Here is a 14153-nt window from a genome sequence, read left to right as displayed (position 1 = left end):
CCAGCAAGCCAGGTAGGTGGCTGTGCTATGGAGAGGAATAACTGTCCTGGAGCTTGAAAACACCAGAAGAAAAGGTTGAGTGTAAGAGACAGGTAGGAAATTTACCCTGACAGCTCTGAGTGAAACAGCAAAGATCACCCATAGTTAGGGAGACCGCTCAAAATCTGTCCTGGGAACGTGCCCTGACACCTTGCAGAAAGACCCAGCCCCAGGGCTCTCCCAGCATCTCCACCGAGAGGCACTTGGCACCGGCCCTGCTCTGGCGCTGGTTGGGCAGGAGAGCAGCACCCAGGAGCAGGGCACACCTGGGCTGCTGGGCAGCAACCGGGAAGACCTGCTAATAAGGGGGGGGGCTCTGCCAAGCAGGCATCAAAAGACACCTGCAGCAGGTACCGCTGGCAGCGGCAGGCATGCACATGGCGAGGCAATGCACGGCAGAACTTGGCCTCGAGTCGGAGGGGATTTTGGGGAATGGCCAGGCTAGCAGAGGAGACTGCCTCTGCTCCAAGGCCTGTGCAAGTCAGCTAAGTCACGGGATCCCATCTTTAGACTTGCATTTGATATAATTCTGTTAGTAAACACAATATACCCTTTGTTACCATTTTATTGTGTTTGTTTTGCTTTTTATAGGGTTTCTATTTCATTCACTTAGGCCTGAGTATTATAGTGACATGAATGTTTTATGAGATACACTTCATCTAGGTTATTTAAGAAAATGACATCCTAGTAGTTTCCGAAACAAACTGTCTCGTGGCTGGTAAGTGTAGCGGTTACTGCCCGGTGAGCCCCCGAAGCCAGACGGCGGCAGCGATAGCCTTCGCTCCTGGAGGGGRATGGGGTGCTGATGCATGGGACTCGGTGCCGGGGAGCCGTGCTGGTGCCGGTGGACGGCGGCACGGGGTGGCTGCAGCAGCAGCGGGGGCCAGTGCCAGGAGGTCCAAACACCCCAGGCTGCAAAGCAGTGGTGTGACCCCCACCCGGGGGACTGCTTGGAGGCTTGCTGCCGGGGACCACGCACCCTCTCTCTGCTTTTCGGACCTGCGTTGCCCRTGCTGCGGCATGCAGGGCAGAGCTCCCCAGCCCTCCTCACTGCGCACAGGGGGTTGGCGAGCTCTTGCAGGAGCCCCCGGTGAAAGGCACTGAAGAAATGTCATGGGCAGTTTGGGTTGCGGATGCAAGGGGAGGCGATGGGGAGATGGGGTGAGGGTAGCTCGTTACTTTAGCTTGTGGGGGGTTGCCCCCGCTCGCCCGGTGTTGCCCCCGCTCGCCCGGTGTTGCCTGCTGGTGTGGACGTGCTCTCAGATCGGACACAGTGGTGGGTCAGAGCTAAGAGTCTCCCAGCCCTGCTCCTCACGGCAGCAAGAGGCAGGGAGGGTGGCTGCACTGCTGCTGAGCCAGCGAGAGAGGTAAGAGACAGCAGGACACACATGAATATCATCCTCGTGGGAGGACTTGGCGCCCAGCCTTCCATGTGCCATCCGCATGGATGCTCCAGCTGGGGCAAATCTCATGCCTCACGCTCTGTCCTGCTTCCCTACGGGAAGGGTGAAACTGAGCCTGGTGTGGGGGCTCAGAGCTATGCCCAAGATGCCACCTTGGGGGTGCTGGGGTCCCGGGCTGGCTGCAGGCACCCAAAATATGCTGGGAGAGCTCACAGGGCAGCCGAGACTCAGAGAGGTGACACAGGAGGACCAGCACTGCCTGTGGGCTGGGACAAGCGCTCACCAGATGCAGCACGTAATTCCCTGTGGCAGGACACTGCGTCCCTGGGTCCAGGCACCGGTGAGGGAGGGAGGAGGGCAGACAGCCTGGATCCCTCTGTCCCAGTGCTGCACCTGGAAGGGGGCACTGCTGGTTCAAGTCCCAGCAATGTGGTGGCTGTGAAGGGAGAAAAAGCCTCTCTCCAAGGCACTGGAGGGCTTTTCTGGGAAGAGTTTGCAGGTTTTAGACCTGGGTCTCATCTCAGTGGCTTTGTGGGATGGCACCTGGCTTATGTGGCTCTTAGGGACAGCAGACTCACCCTCCTGGTTAAAAGAGCCCCTTCTCCTGTCATGTCATGGCACAGAAGATGCTCAGCTGCATTAGGTTCACCAGGTGCAGGCAGGTCTTTGGGACCGCCCATCCCTCTCTCATCCCTTACTGGCAGCACAGTGGCCCCTAGGTTGTCCCTGTCCCCCAGGCTGGAAAGAGCCTATGTCTTTCCTAGCCTGTACCAACATCACTGCTGCTCCAGGGATCCAGAGCAAAAATGCTCTGTGAGCTGAACTTCGCTGGGGCTGCGCTCCTCCCCACCAGTGTGGCTAATCTTAGAGGCCAGGTGCTTCACTGTCTACATGTACCTGCAAGCAGTGAGATTAGTACCGAGGACTGCTGAGCAGCCACAGGAAGGAAGATGAATGGGAAGGTAGAAGAGGAGACTGAGGCAGAGAAGAGATATCAAGAAGGACAAGTGGATATGGCCAAAAGAAAGCAAAAAACCACCCATCAGAACATGAACTCTATGTCTTCCAGCCCTGACCCTGAATGCATGCACCCTCACAGCTTATATTATCTCCCAGGCAATGGAAAGCTCCCATCTTGAACTTCTGTCACTGACTGACCCTGAAAAAAATATTTCTCTGGTAGGAATCACCCCGTCCTCTAACATGAATTGCCCCAAGAGTCCAGGATGGCAGACAGACATGACCTTCCTCACCTGTTCTTGTTTGGGTAGAGAGATGGAAGAAACCTGCAGCTAGGTTTGGTGAAGACAGAGAGGAGGAAGCCCTGTAGATGCCTGTAAGACACTGCCACCCTGCTCCACCCTTGCAAGGGCTCCACCACACCTGACAGTTGCTGGATTGCCCACAGCGGGCACTTGGCTACATGCCGGCATGTGCAGCGCAGCTCCCTGAACAAAGCCCAGCTCACCTGCAACCACAGATGCTGCCCAGGGAGTAAAACCTGGTGTAAAGCGCCAGACGCTGAAGACCAGCCCAGGTGACAAGCCAACTTTGGAGGCCTCCACATCCTTGAGCTCAAGCCACCAGGAGCATCCACCACATTAGGGCAGTCCATCACAGAAGAGGAGGAGGGCGGCAAGTCACACCAGCAGGCCTCGGCAGAGTGTAGCATGGAATGGGAATGGGTGGCATGCAGGCAAGTTGTATGGCACGAGGTGGAGGAGGAGAGATGGAAGCAAAGGTGACCTGGATGGATGRGGAACACCAGACTCATGATGTTAGAGGCAACTTGTTATGATCCTTGTTTTCTTTTCATCATCAGAGACAAAATAAAATGAAACTATATGTATATGAGACTAAATTAAAATCACAGTTTTGTTTACATTAAAAAGAACGATCTAATAGTAATAATAATAATATCAAATGAACGATAATAATAAAACAAAACAGGAAAGAAGAAAGCCCTGGAGAATTCCTGCCTGGATGGTGCTCACTGATGGAAGGTTTGTGTGACTGGTTTTACTGTTTGGGGATCATTCCCTTGATAGCTGACTCCCGGTTTACGTATGTGGCCCAGTAGACTAAGTTGAAAATGGCAAAGAGGACTGGAAAGACGATGCGAGACATCTTGTCTACCTTGCTGACGCTGTTGTATGTTTTCTTACTCTCCGGGAGCTTCTCCTCTAAGCGGGGCATCTTGGGGGGTACGTTGGTGGCAGTAGCAGTGGCAGCAGCGCTCTTGGAGATGGTGGGCAGGCCAGGGTCCTTAGCAATGTTGAGGGCATATGTGGTGCCAACGATGTTGTAGGTGTTGTTGGTTTTCTTTGCTAATGCCACAGGCTCTTTTTTCTAGGGAAGGTGGAAGAAAAAACATAAGAGATGAGGTGACTGCAGAACTGCACCGAAAACATTTAATCTTCTGAGTTTACCTGCCTGCCTGGATGAGAAGATGGAGAAAGGTGCAAGGAGCAAAAGCTCAAGAAGCCATTGTGGAAGGGAAGGAAGATGAAGTGAGAAGATGGCCAGAACCTGTGACATTGCTGCCACATGTCGGCTGCCAGAGCAGAGGGATTTGGTGGTCTCCTTAATTACACCAGCTAATCCATGCAAGCCTGGTAGGCAGCACGTAGTATAAAGAGGTCCTGGCCTGGCAGGTAGGTGCTAGGCCCTGCCACAAGTGAAATAACTGAAGCCAACCAGCCTGATTTGTAGCGTCGTTGCGACCCCTTAGATCAGACCAGTGGTATAAAAGGGTGTGTGCTGCTGCATTTGAGCAGTAGCTGCCCAAAACGGGTCACTCCTTGACTGGCAAAGTGCAGGCATACCATATGCTAGTATATTGCTATGTCAGTGTAAGTGAAAGCAGGCTCAAGAGATATACACACTCCTTGGTCCCTCCCTCGACTGGACAAAGTGTTCTGTTGCACATAAGGTTCAGACATGGCAAGGTGATGCAGGCATGTAGTCTTTAGAGAAGAATGAGACACAGTGTGGTCAGCCTGGGGGAAGAACTTGATTTTCTGCTTAGCCAGCCTGCTTCCTGGGTCACATGAGAGGGAGAGACATCGGAGAGGATTATATTTTTTTTTTGGTAGGAGAAAGACAGTAGCCTTAAGAACGTGGGTAACAACATCACAATATTTTTGGACCATGATATTATAAGGCAATATCCTACCCTGCCTCAGTGCCCTGAATACCTCATATAGTGATGCAGAATATAACACCACAACAACAAAAATGCCTCTGGGCCCCTTTAGAACATCTCATGACCTATCTAGGTAAGATACAGAACAGACTGAGGACATTTCCACTAGCTCTGGATTTCAGGATTGCTCAACATGGCATTTTAGGAGAGAGGGAAGCCTTTCATCCTTTGTATTTAAGGGTTGCTTCAAATAAAGGGAGGTAATGTACACTTCCCACAAGGCTCTGGGGACAACCATGCTGCCCATGCTGAAGGTAGAAGAGCTTGTATAGCAAATGGAAAAGATGTACTAGTTATGCATTAGACATGATGTACTGACAGAAGACGGAGGATGCTTAAGACAGATGGTTCAGGTGTTAATGAAGATGAGTGGACAGGAAGACAGGGGCTAGGAAGTCATAATAGATATTGCTTCCATTCTGGGGATCTTTCTGGTGCTGTCAGGAACTTGAGACCAGCTGCTATATTGTATAAATCAATCCAGGTCTTCTGAGAGAAGCCCATCAAATCAAATCTATTTATATGCAGAAAACAGGCACCCTACACATCCCTGCACCTGTGTACTCCAAACTGTGTCCACTGCAATTACCTTGCCAAGAGCCAGAGTTAGACACAGCGATGACTCATGACGGGAAACTAAAACCTAAACTCAAAACAAGGTGTAACTTTGGATCTCATTTTCTATTCAAAAGCAACTGAAACACAAGGTAAGACTCAGCCAGGCATCTCCCAGGGGTGCTTTACATGGTTCTGCATGTATATGAACGTGCGGGTGAGACTGCTGCCAGCTCCCTGGGGATGTCTGACCCAGTCTAATCATCACCAGGTACCACAGGAGCCTGGCGCTCTGGCAAAGGTGGCAGCTCAGAACAACCTCTGAGTGAGCCATCCTGCTGGCTGGTGCCTGGCCGAAGTCTGCAAGACGAAGCACTTCACGGGGCATGTGCAGAGGGAACCACGTGCAAAGTGATGCTTCAGCCTGGAGAAGGGGAGAGTGGGCAGCCAGCAGGATCTTGCCATCCCACACCCTCACCTGGGAATTAATTGCAGGAAGTATCTCTGGGTAGCACTGGGAGCCGGAAAGCCCAATTCATCCAGTCTGCCCAGCAGAGTTACTTCAGGGCTTTAGTTTTCATGCTGTACTTCCACTTCAAATGTGTCTGCAATCACCATGGATATTTCTGGTTGCCTTAGGAAATGAATTTTCCACAATGATTTTCAGTGGGGCACTAAAAACAACTTTTGTGCAGTCTTTAAAACCCTGTCCAATAACCTCATTGCTAGGCCTGCAGTCTCATTATAATTCCGGCAATTACAGAAATTAACCTGCTGTTAGAAGGAGGTTGAAATGTCTTTAAACTCCAGATCAGACTAAACCATTGATCAGACCATATTCACAGTCTTTTACGGGCAAGGCAGGAAGGGTTGTTATGATCTTTAATGATTAACTGAGTGACTGATTTCTGCAATCATTAGAGCCATGTTAACTTGTACCCCCTGCACAGAAGGTGAACTTTTCCTGCTAAATAGCTAACAAGAAGCAAATAAAGGACTAAAAATGTTTCACCTTCTAAAATATTTAAGTATGCTTAAGTATGATTACTTATTAACATAGCTATAGGAGGTAATAAAATAATTAATAATTGGTAATGAAATTAAAAACAGATTGTTTGCTGTTTGCAGAATGTAATTTGAAGTGTACTATGATAATTTTAGTATTAATCAGTCACATTACATGAATAAGATGACTACAGTGACATGACATTTTCAACCTGGCTAGGTTTCTGCCCCAGAGCTTGGAATATGAATCTGTCCTGCTGGGCCAAAGGCATTTAAAAACAGAAGACTGAAATGGGGGAAAGTCAAGCAAATGTGAATGCTGTATGTGGCTATAGCAAGYGACTGCTCCTATTAGTGTGATTCAGAGTCTCTGCATCAGCTTGGGCTTCTCTGGAAGCAGTGTACAGGTTTGGGAAGCTAGAGCCAAGGACTTTTTCTAGCTGCCTACAGATGTTTTCTGCTCTGTTCAGAGCTGGGAGCCTGGATAGCCTTTGGAAAGCATCCAGAGGACCCCCAGCCTACCAAGGCACACATGTGCAAGGAAACAAGCTCCTGAAATGTCAGAAGAAATGGTTTGGCCTGAAGTTTACTGGGCTGTGCTTTATAAATGAAATGTTTCAGGCAAGATTGCTACAATCAAAGGAAAACATGTTTATTGCTGTCAGCTACGAAGTACCCCTCAGCCTTCCCTCAGCAAGTTTACCTGGGAGGGGCTCCACTTCCTACTGAAACTGAAGGAAAGAGCTGAAAATCAGGAGGAAATCTCACATTTGCATTCAAAAACTTGTCCCATTTAAAACATGGTTATGTTGAATAGCACGTCCTGCGTTTATGGCCCCCTTTGGGCCCAGGAAGACCAAGCCACTGCACAAAGCTTCTTCCTGCGCTGCTCTCCAAGGGGGAAGGGTGTGAAAGCTGGTCTAGAGATGCATATGTTCCCTGGATGATGTAGGTCTGACAGAAGTTCTTTCACAAACACACGTACTGAAGTACAACAGTATTTTTGTTAAATCTTTTCGTCTTCAAGCTCCRCTGTCAAAGAGCTGAAGTCCAAACATCTAAAGCTATGGGAACTACTGGTTTGGCTTATGATCTATTGGAGATTTCTCTCTCTGCGCCTGTTCCCTGGTCAGAAAAGGCGGTTGGAAGCGCTTTCCCTCTGACAGGGCACTCTGAGGGTCACCATCACTAATATCTGTGGGTCATAGGTTGCACTGAGAAATGCAAGGTATCTGCCACTTGCCATTCTTTAAAGTCACCTTAATGTCCTCTAAGCAGCTCTATTCTCTGACATACTTTTGTCCTATAATTCAAAACCCAGCAACTGCAGTTGCTGTTCCAACAAACATGTCATTTCTTCCTCATGCCAACCAAAGTTACCCTCTGCAGCATGCCAAAGGCTTGGTCCTATTAAAAAAGAGTGAAGTGTTTTACACTGAGATGCATGTACCTGGAGCAGAGCCAAGGGCTCAGAACAATGCAATCTTGCATTAACAAGCTGGCTACATCGATGCCAGATTACTGTCACTGCTAGTGTGACCTTTGGCATCCCTCATCCCTCCCATCTTTTCTTCATTGTGATTATGTGGAACTCAGCCCAATGATCTCATGCTGCCTGGATCTCCAGATGAAGACTCAGAGGTTGGAAGGAGTCAATAAGTCCAACACACCATACTGCAAGGGTTGGAAGAAAGAGGATGAAATGGTGTCAAAGAATGATACGTGGGGTCTTGTGAGGATGCTGAGAATATAAATCACTTGTAGTGCTATGAGGAGCCACAGGTAACGGCAGGTACAGTGSGACAAAGGAGACATTGGCCTGCAGAGCACTATCGTCAAGGGAAAGAGTCCCAGCAAACACGTATTTACCATAGTGAGGCAGAAAAAAAAGAGATGGGTCTGAACCGCTCTGTGAGTCCGTAACACTTCAAACTGGTTGAAAATGGTGGCCTGTGATGGTTTCTTCTGTTTCTTCTCCACTGGCAAGGAGGGGAGTGAAACAAAGATGCCACAAAAGGAAAGAAACAAAAGAGAAAGAAGAATGATTCCCAAGTCACCTGGACCAGGGGGCAAATTTCAGAATTACTGATGAGTAGGTGGGACAAAAAGCTTGGCTTAACACAGTCAGCAGAAAAGGTACATAGTGCAAATGGTGAGCATGTCTATCATTTCCAAAACACAARAAAGCAAACTAAGATGACTGTATCAGTTGAGAGGTCTGGAGGATGCCCTTTGGTGACTTCCGCTTGGCGAAAACACATGTGAAAAGTATATGAAAAGCCTGGACCTAACCTTCTCACCGTGTCCTACAGGACTATTGTCTTGAAGATGAGAAAGGTAAAGATCCAGGACTATTCCTCCATCCAAAGTGTGTTCTTCCTTGTTCTCATGTGTCTGTTTGCAGCTATTTCTATTTTTTTTTTTTTGGTTGGATCTTACACCTCCCAGAATTTCAGGGTAATGTCCTACAAGCACAGATACAGAGCTAACTCAGATTTTATGCACAGCCATGACACTGCAGATGAAAGTGGGTTTAGGTTGGCATCTTCCAAAGACGCTTCATTCTGAGGAACAGACATGACTTTTTTGCAGGGAAATTTCCCTGGTAAATGTCATCCCTGCAGGTTTCATGAGTTTCCAGTGGGAAAGATACTGTTAAGGGTTATCTCTCTGGATCACAGCTGTAACAGCCATCTGGGAAATGACCTTGTTGGCTCCAGAGATGGCCATTCCTATGCATGGGATGGATGGGATTCAATAGGGCCTCACTCCATTTGGACACAGTCCCTCTGTCGGAAGCTCTGCATCTGGTAGTGAAGCTCTCCTGAGAGGTAAGCTGGCAGCTTCCCAGTGGCTCTCTTAGCTGAACAGTTCCTCCAGATGTCAGCTGAGAGGATCCTTTTAATGGGATCCTTTGAGGATGCTGGACATATGGAGATTTGTTGGCTACTTAAACCAGTCATCTTTGGTTCACTTTGGCCTCTCACTCCTCCCTGAACTACCACCACCTCCCACCTGCTGCCTGGTGATGATTTTTTAAAATCATCTTTACTAACAAGTTTTCTGCATTGCACCCAGACACTTCCTTCCAGTTTGATCTGTACCTCTAAGCTGGTCACAGCCACTCTGTCTCACAAAAACAAAGGAAAATCTTTCATCCACTCTTAGATTTAGTGATGGCAGGCAAGAAAGGCTTAGAAATTCTCCAAGAAGCATTAGTCAAACCTTATTAGAGTGAGGGCTAGAAGAACTTTGTAGTAAGATCTATGGTGATATCTGCCTGGCTTTTATTAAAGAAGAACTGCAGAAAAAGGGTAGAGTGGTTCCCAGCCAGATCCCAATAGATCAACTGCCTGTAGCCAGGACGATCAATTCTGATGCAGAGATCTGTGATCCAGATCAACCCATCATGTTAGATTCTACCCCCAAAACAGCTCTGCCCGATAGAATCCCCTGTCTAAATGGAGGGGTGGATGAAGGGGAGAAGGAAAGGATGGAACAAGCCCTGATAGAGCGAACACAGCAGGAACGCCTTCCAGTGACCAGCAGCTTTTGCAAGGTAGCCATTTCTCTTAAATGTGATGGGAAGCATCGCTGCTGCCTACATTTGAGGTGAGGGGATGCCTGCTGATTTTTTTCTTGTTCATGCAAGCAAGCAATCAAACCTGAAGTAAGTATCCTTGCCATCACGTCAATAAGGAGCATTCCTTTTGGCTAGAAGGATAGCTCTCCAGGAGCCCAACCTGGGYTTGTCACTGGTAGTTTTACTGCTGGCACATACACTTAAAAATGCCAATAGCTATTCTTCTTCCTCCTCTTTCTTTTGTGGTTTCAACCACCTGGCTTGTCAATTGTTTCAAGAGCTAATTAGAGGCTGAAACAGAGCCAATGAGGCACCTTCATTGCATAGCAAATTCTCTGTCTGGAAATATTCAATGCAATAAATATGAAGGGCAAATATGGTGACACATCATATCTGCAAACTCCCTGAAAGCCCACTACTCTTCRGGGAGTTCTCCTTGAGTGGGTACTTCCAGGCAGGACTATTGGCAGCGGATATAAAACAAGTGATGGAGAGAATGGGGAATAGTCAGAATTCCCAAGTTGCAGAGACATCAAAGGTGGGTTAGCCTTAGTTTGGGCCTGATAAAGATCAGTGTTGGTTTGAAAAGGTGTCCACAGATTTGGAGTCCTGACTGATTCTCCAGCCTGACTCCAATTCCAGCATACTCTTACAAGGAGTTCTTCCATTTCCATTTCTGTTTTCTCTTCTTGTTCAATTGCCATGAGTGCCAGCTTTCTGCACGGTCTTACCCTATTGGTTCAGTACTTTTAGTTTTGCAGTACTGGGAAAAGGACTAAATTAAGGTGTGTGGTTTTTTTTTAATGATAAACTGAAACTTGAGCCTCTGGTATTTTTTCAGCTGGGCTCTGTTCACCTAACTGTCCAAGGCTATGTGAATCCCGACTTTGTGCTGATTTGCCTGTCCCTGAAAAGGACATAGTCACTTTGAGGACCTGCTCTGATCCTTCGCTCATGCCARTGACCTGGGAAACAGTCCTCTGATCTCTCTAGGGGCCAGATTAGTGCTATTGTTCATGATGAAGGTGGAAGACCATCAGCCGGCCTCCTCTGGAGCCCTTCTGCCATGAGCCTGGTGCTCAGACCACAGCTGCAAAAGCAAACAGGTAGAGAGAGTCCAAAAAACAAGACAGAGGCATTCAACACCCGATGATGGCTGTGGTTCTCCGTTAGGCCTCTGCTCGCCTGCTGTGACCTCCATACCAGTGATGACAGGGTGTTGTCCTCCCAAAAGGCACTGCAATTCTGCCAGATATTTGCATACAGTCCCACAACAATTTTAAAGGGAGAAAAATATAAAGGCTCCAGAACCCAGAAAAGGACAAAGCTGATTTTCAAATTGATTCAATAAATACAAACAAGGAGCAGCATGCTACAGTAAGCAATTTCTCCATGCAGCCTAGATTAAATCAGCTCAGCGGGAGGGGGCATGAGCATGGGGTAGTGGTGGCTGTCAGGAAGGAAGCTGCCAGAAAGGCTGATCCCAAGCCAGAAGGGAAAACGTGGGTGATGCCAGGCACTAATTTACTGCCAGTTGCTGTTTCCGATTGCTCACTTCCCACCCACCCTCTTTGCCCGAGTGCACAAAGCAGCAGCTGCTGGCAGCTGTGGGTAACGCAGCACGAGCGGCACCCCCTCCCTTGCTGCCCCGTGCCTGGGGAGACCGATGGTGGGGGCTGCCCGCCGCCAGGGGCACAGAGGAGTGGGACTGTTTTCATCAGCAAGACTGGCATTCCGCAGCGTGTCTGGGCTTGTGCAGCGTGCTAGCAAGGTGGAGTGGAGCATTTACAGGTTACAKGGAGAAGAAAGGAGAGAGAAGACCATCGATGGAGCAAGCCAAAGATAGGCAGAGCTGCATGCACGTTTCCACTAGCCAATGGTCATGCAGAAGGACAGAGGAAAAAATGAGCGGTCAGGACTGTTTTTTTTCCCTCCAACTAACTGCAGCAACCGTCCCTCCAAGCCCTCCCTCCCTTGGCCCTCAAGAACCGCTGCAGTTGAGACCTGAGCTGAGGACCCCAGTAAGTAGCATCCAGCCTCCTGGAGTGCTGCAGGGCTGCATGCTACCCACTCCTGGTCCCAGTGCAGCTCTCTCGTGCGGCGTTTCTTCACCGCCCCCTCCCTCCCTGGCCTCAGCCATGTCGCTCACCTTCAACTCTTGGGCCTCCAGCACCTTCTTGCCATCCCAAGCCCAGCTGCGCTTGGTGAAATAGTTGACAGTGGCAAATTCAATCAGCGCAGAAAACACAAAGGCATAACAGACGGCTATGAACCAGTCCATGGCCGTCGCGTACGCCACTTTAGGTAAGGAGTTTCTTGCGCTGATGCTTAGAGTGGTCATGGTGAGGACAGTGGTGACACCTGTGGAAACAGTGGGAAACAAGGATGCTGACAAATCTCACACACATCATCCCCCCACCATGTCTGTCTTCTGCCTTTACTGAGGCAGAGCCAGCAAGCAAATTTGTCATGGGTCACACTGGCCTGGCCCACAGCTGTGTCCTCCCCAAAGGAGGAGACGCCACCACACACATGGCCAAAGATGCAAGAAGTATGGGCAGGCCTCTGGCCCAGGGGCTTCACTGCGTGTGGACCCCCACCTATGTCAGAGATGATATGTCCATGACAGGGACACACGAGACAAAAATTGCCAAGGATAAGAGGGCAGGATGCAGGCCAGGATTAAAACTGGATTCTGTTCCCTTCTCTGTCACTGACATGCAAGATAGCCTTTGGCAAGTCACATCTTTGTGCCTCAGTTTCTCCTCAGACCACTTGGTTGGCATTTCTGTCATCTAACTGTAGGTGCCGACCCCTAAGCTATGTGACCCATGTTCCCACTGTCATAAAGGGAGCCCTACTCAACATGAGTCCGTGGTGCAGTTCATAGAATCACAAAATAGTTCAGGTCGGAAGGGAACACCAGACAGCAACTAGTCCAGCCCTGGCTCAAATCAGGGCTTGTCCAGCAGCGTTTTGAATAACTCCTATTCATATGACCAATGACAAACACCCACATTAGGATGAGGTGAATGGGCCCTAAACTCCATCAACTATATCTCAGCTCACTGTAAAGGAGTCGTAGCTCCGAGGCAGACACCTGCAATTAATCAGGGGAGTCTAACGCCTCGTCCGCTAGTAGTGAAAGTTCCCTGAAGCTAGATCCAGCTCCCTCCCATGGAGTCTGGTATGGAGAAGCCTCTGCTTGCTACTATGGTAAAATAATACTAATAAAATAATGGCTGAAGGGACAGTCAGAGGAGTTTGCAATCTTCACAGAGGAGCAGAAACTAGTCTGTCACACAATGTGGTTCTCAGAACATTTTGAAAATCATGTTTTGTGAACTACCTAGACGGACAGCAGGACCTCCTGTCCTGCCAGCATGACCAGGCGCAAGTGAGTGGCCCAAGCTGCCAGAATGGGTGTCACAATAATTCTCTAAAAAAATGATCTGTTGAAAAACACCTTTTAAAGCTTTTTTGTTAAAGCAAGCAACCATTGCTATCCATTTTCCCTAATAATGTACTTTTCAATTAAAAATGCATTAAAAACATTATAAAAATATTGACTAATTTTCACTTCCTTCAAGCCATACTCCTGGTAATTGAAGAGTTTCAGCAATATTGTTGATAATACTTTCTGAGGAGAAAAAATGGAATAAGCAACTGCTATTARAAAAATAACGAGAACTCCAAAGCAAGCCAATTTGGGAACTTACATATTTTTCACAAAGGTAGGTTTTAATTTTTCAATCAGCTCTTTCCTGCTGAACCTGAGCTGCTACTTGAAGAAACTTGTCTAATTGAAAATATCAGGATAACACAAGAGGCAATCAAATATGCTTGACGARGGGCTCGCTCCAGGCATCAGGAGTGCATGGACATCCAGAACTGGTGCAGGAGCCTGCCTGGGGCTTGGACAGACTGGGGCTGGGGTGTGAGCTGTGTGGGGTGATGTTGCAAAGGATGCATGGAGAGGCAAGCATGGAAAGTTCACTGGTGAGCCTCTGTATGACTGAGCTAGTCCTGTTTCCCATATGACTTCTGTCTGAGCTCCCCTTTTTCATTCTGCTGGATGAAAAGACCAAAAAATAGGTGCTAAAGGGGCTGTACCCACCTCTTCTCCACTGTTAACACTGTTCAATGAAGTTCTCAGGGTCTGGATCATGCAAACATGGGCCAACCTACTCTGCAGCTGCACTTGGCCCTGRGAATTGCTGTCAGATTTCCCCTGACTGGGGAAGGGAGGGCAGCCCAATGCTGGCATGGCAAAGATGGGGTGCATTGCAAATTTTAAAGCTTGTTCGCTACCTACACTGCACAGCAGTAATAAACATGGAAATGGTCATGTTTCCATTTTAAT

The 14153-nt window shown here is 48.4% G+C and overlaps 1 protein-coding gene across 1 annotated transcript in view; it reads right to left on the bottom strand.

Annotated features, from left to right (window-relative positions):
- Positions 1–3234: 3234 nt before the first annotated feature.
- Positions 3235–14153, bottom strand: part of LOC112965720 (gamma-aminobutyric acid receptor subunit alpha-3-like) — a 65893-nt gene continuing 54974 nt past the window's right edge. Inside the window, exons 8-9 of the mRNA XM_026064995.1 lie at positions 11940–12151; positions 3235–3791 (exon numbers count right to left, since the gene is read on the bottom strand). Of these exons, the coding sequence (XP_025920780.1) occupies positions 3462–3791; positions 11940–12151 (542 nt within the window). The 3' untranslated portion in view covers positions 3235–3461. The remainder of the gene's footprint in view (positions 3792–11939; positions 12152–14153) is intronic.

This window comes from Apteryx rowi, unplaced genomic scaffold, assembly GCF_003343035.1.
Source record: "Apteryx rowi isolate R43461 unplaced genomic scaffold, aptRow1 scaffold_102, whole genome shotgun sequence".
Taxonomy (NCBI): domain Eukaryota; kingdom Metazoa; phylum Chordata; class Aves; order Apterygiformes; family Apterygidae; genus Apteryx; species Apteryx rowi.
The sequence above is the reverse complement of the archived record's forward strand: the minus strand, read 5'-3'. Positions and strand labels throughout refer to the sequence as shown.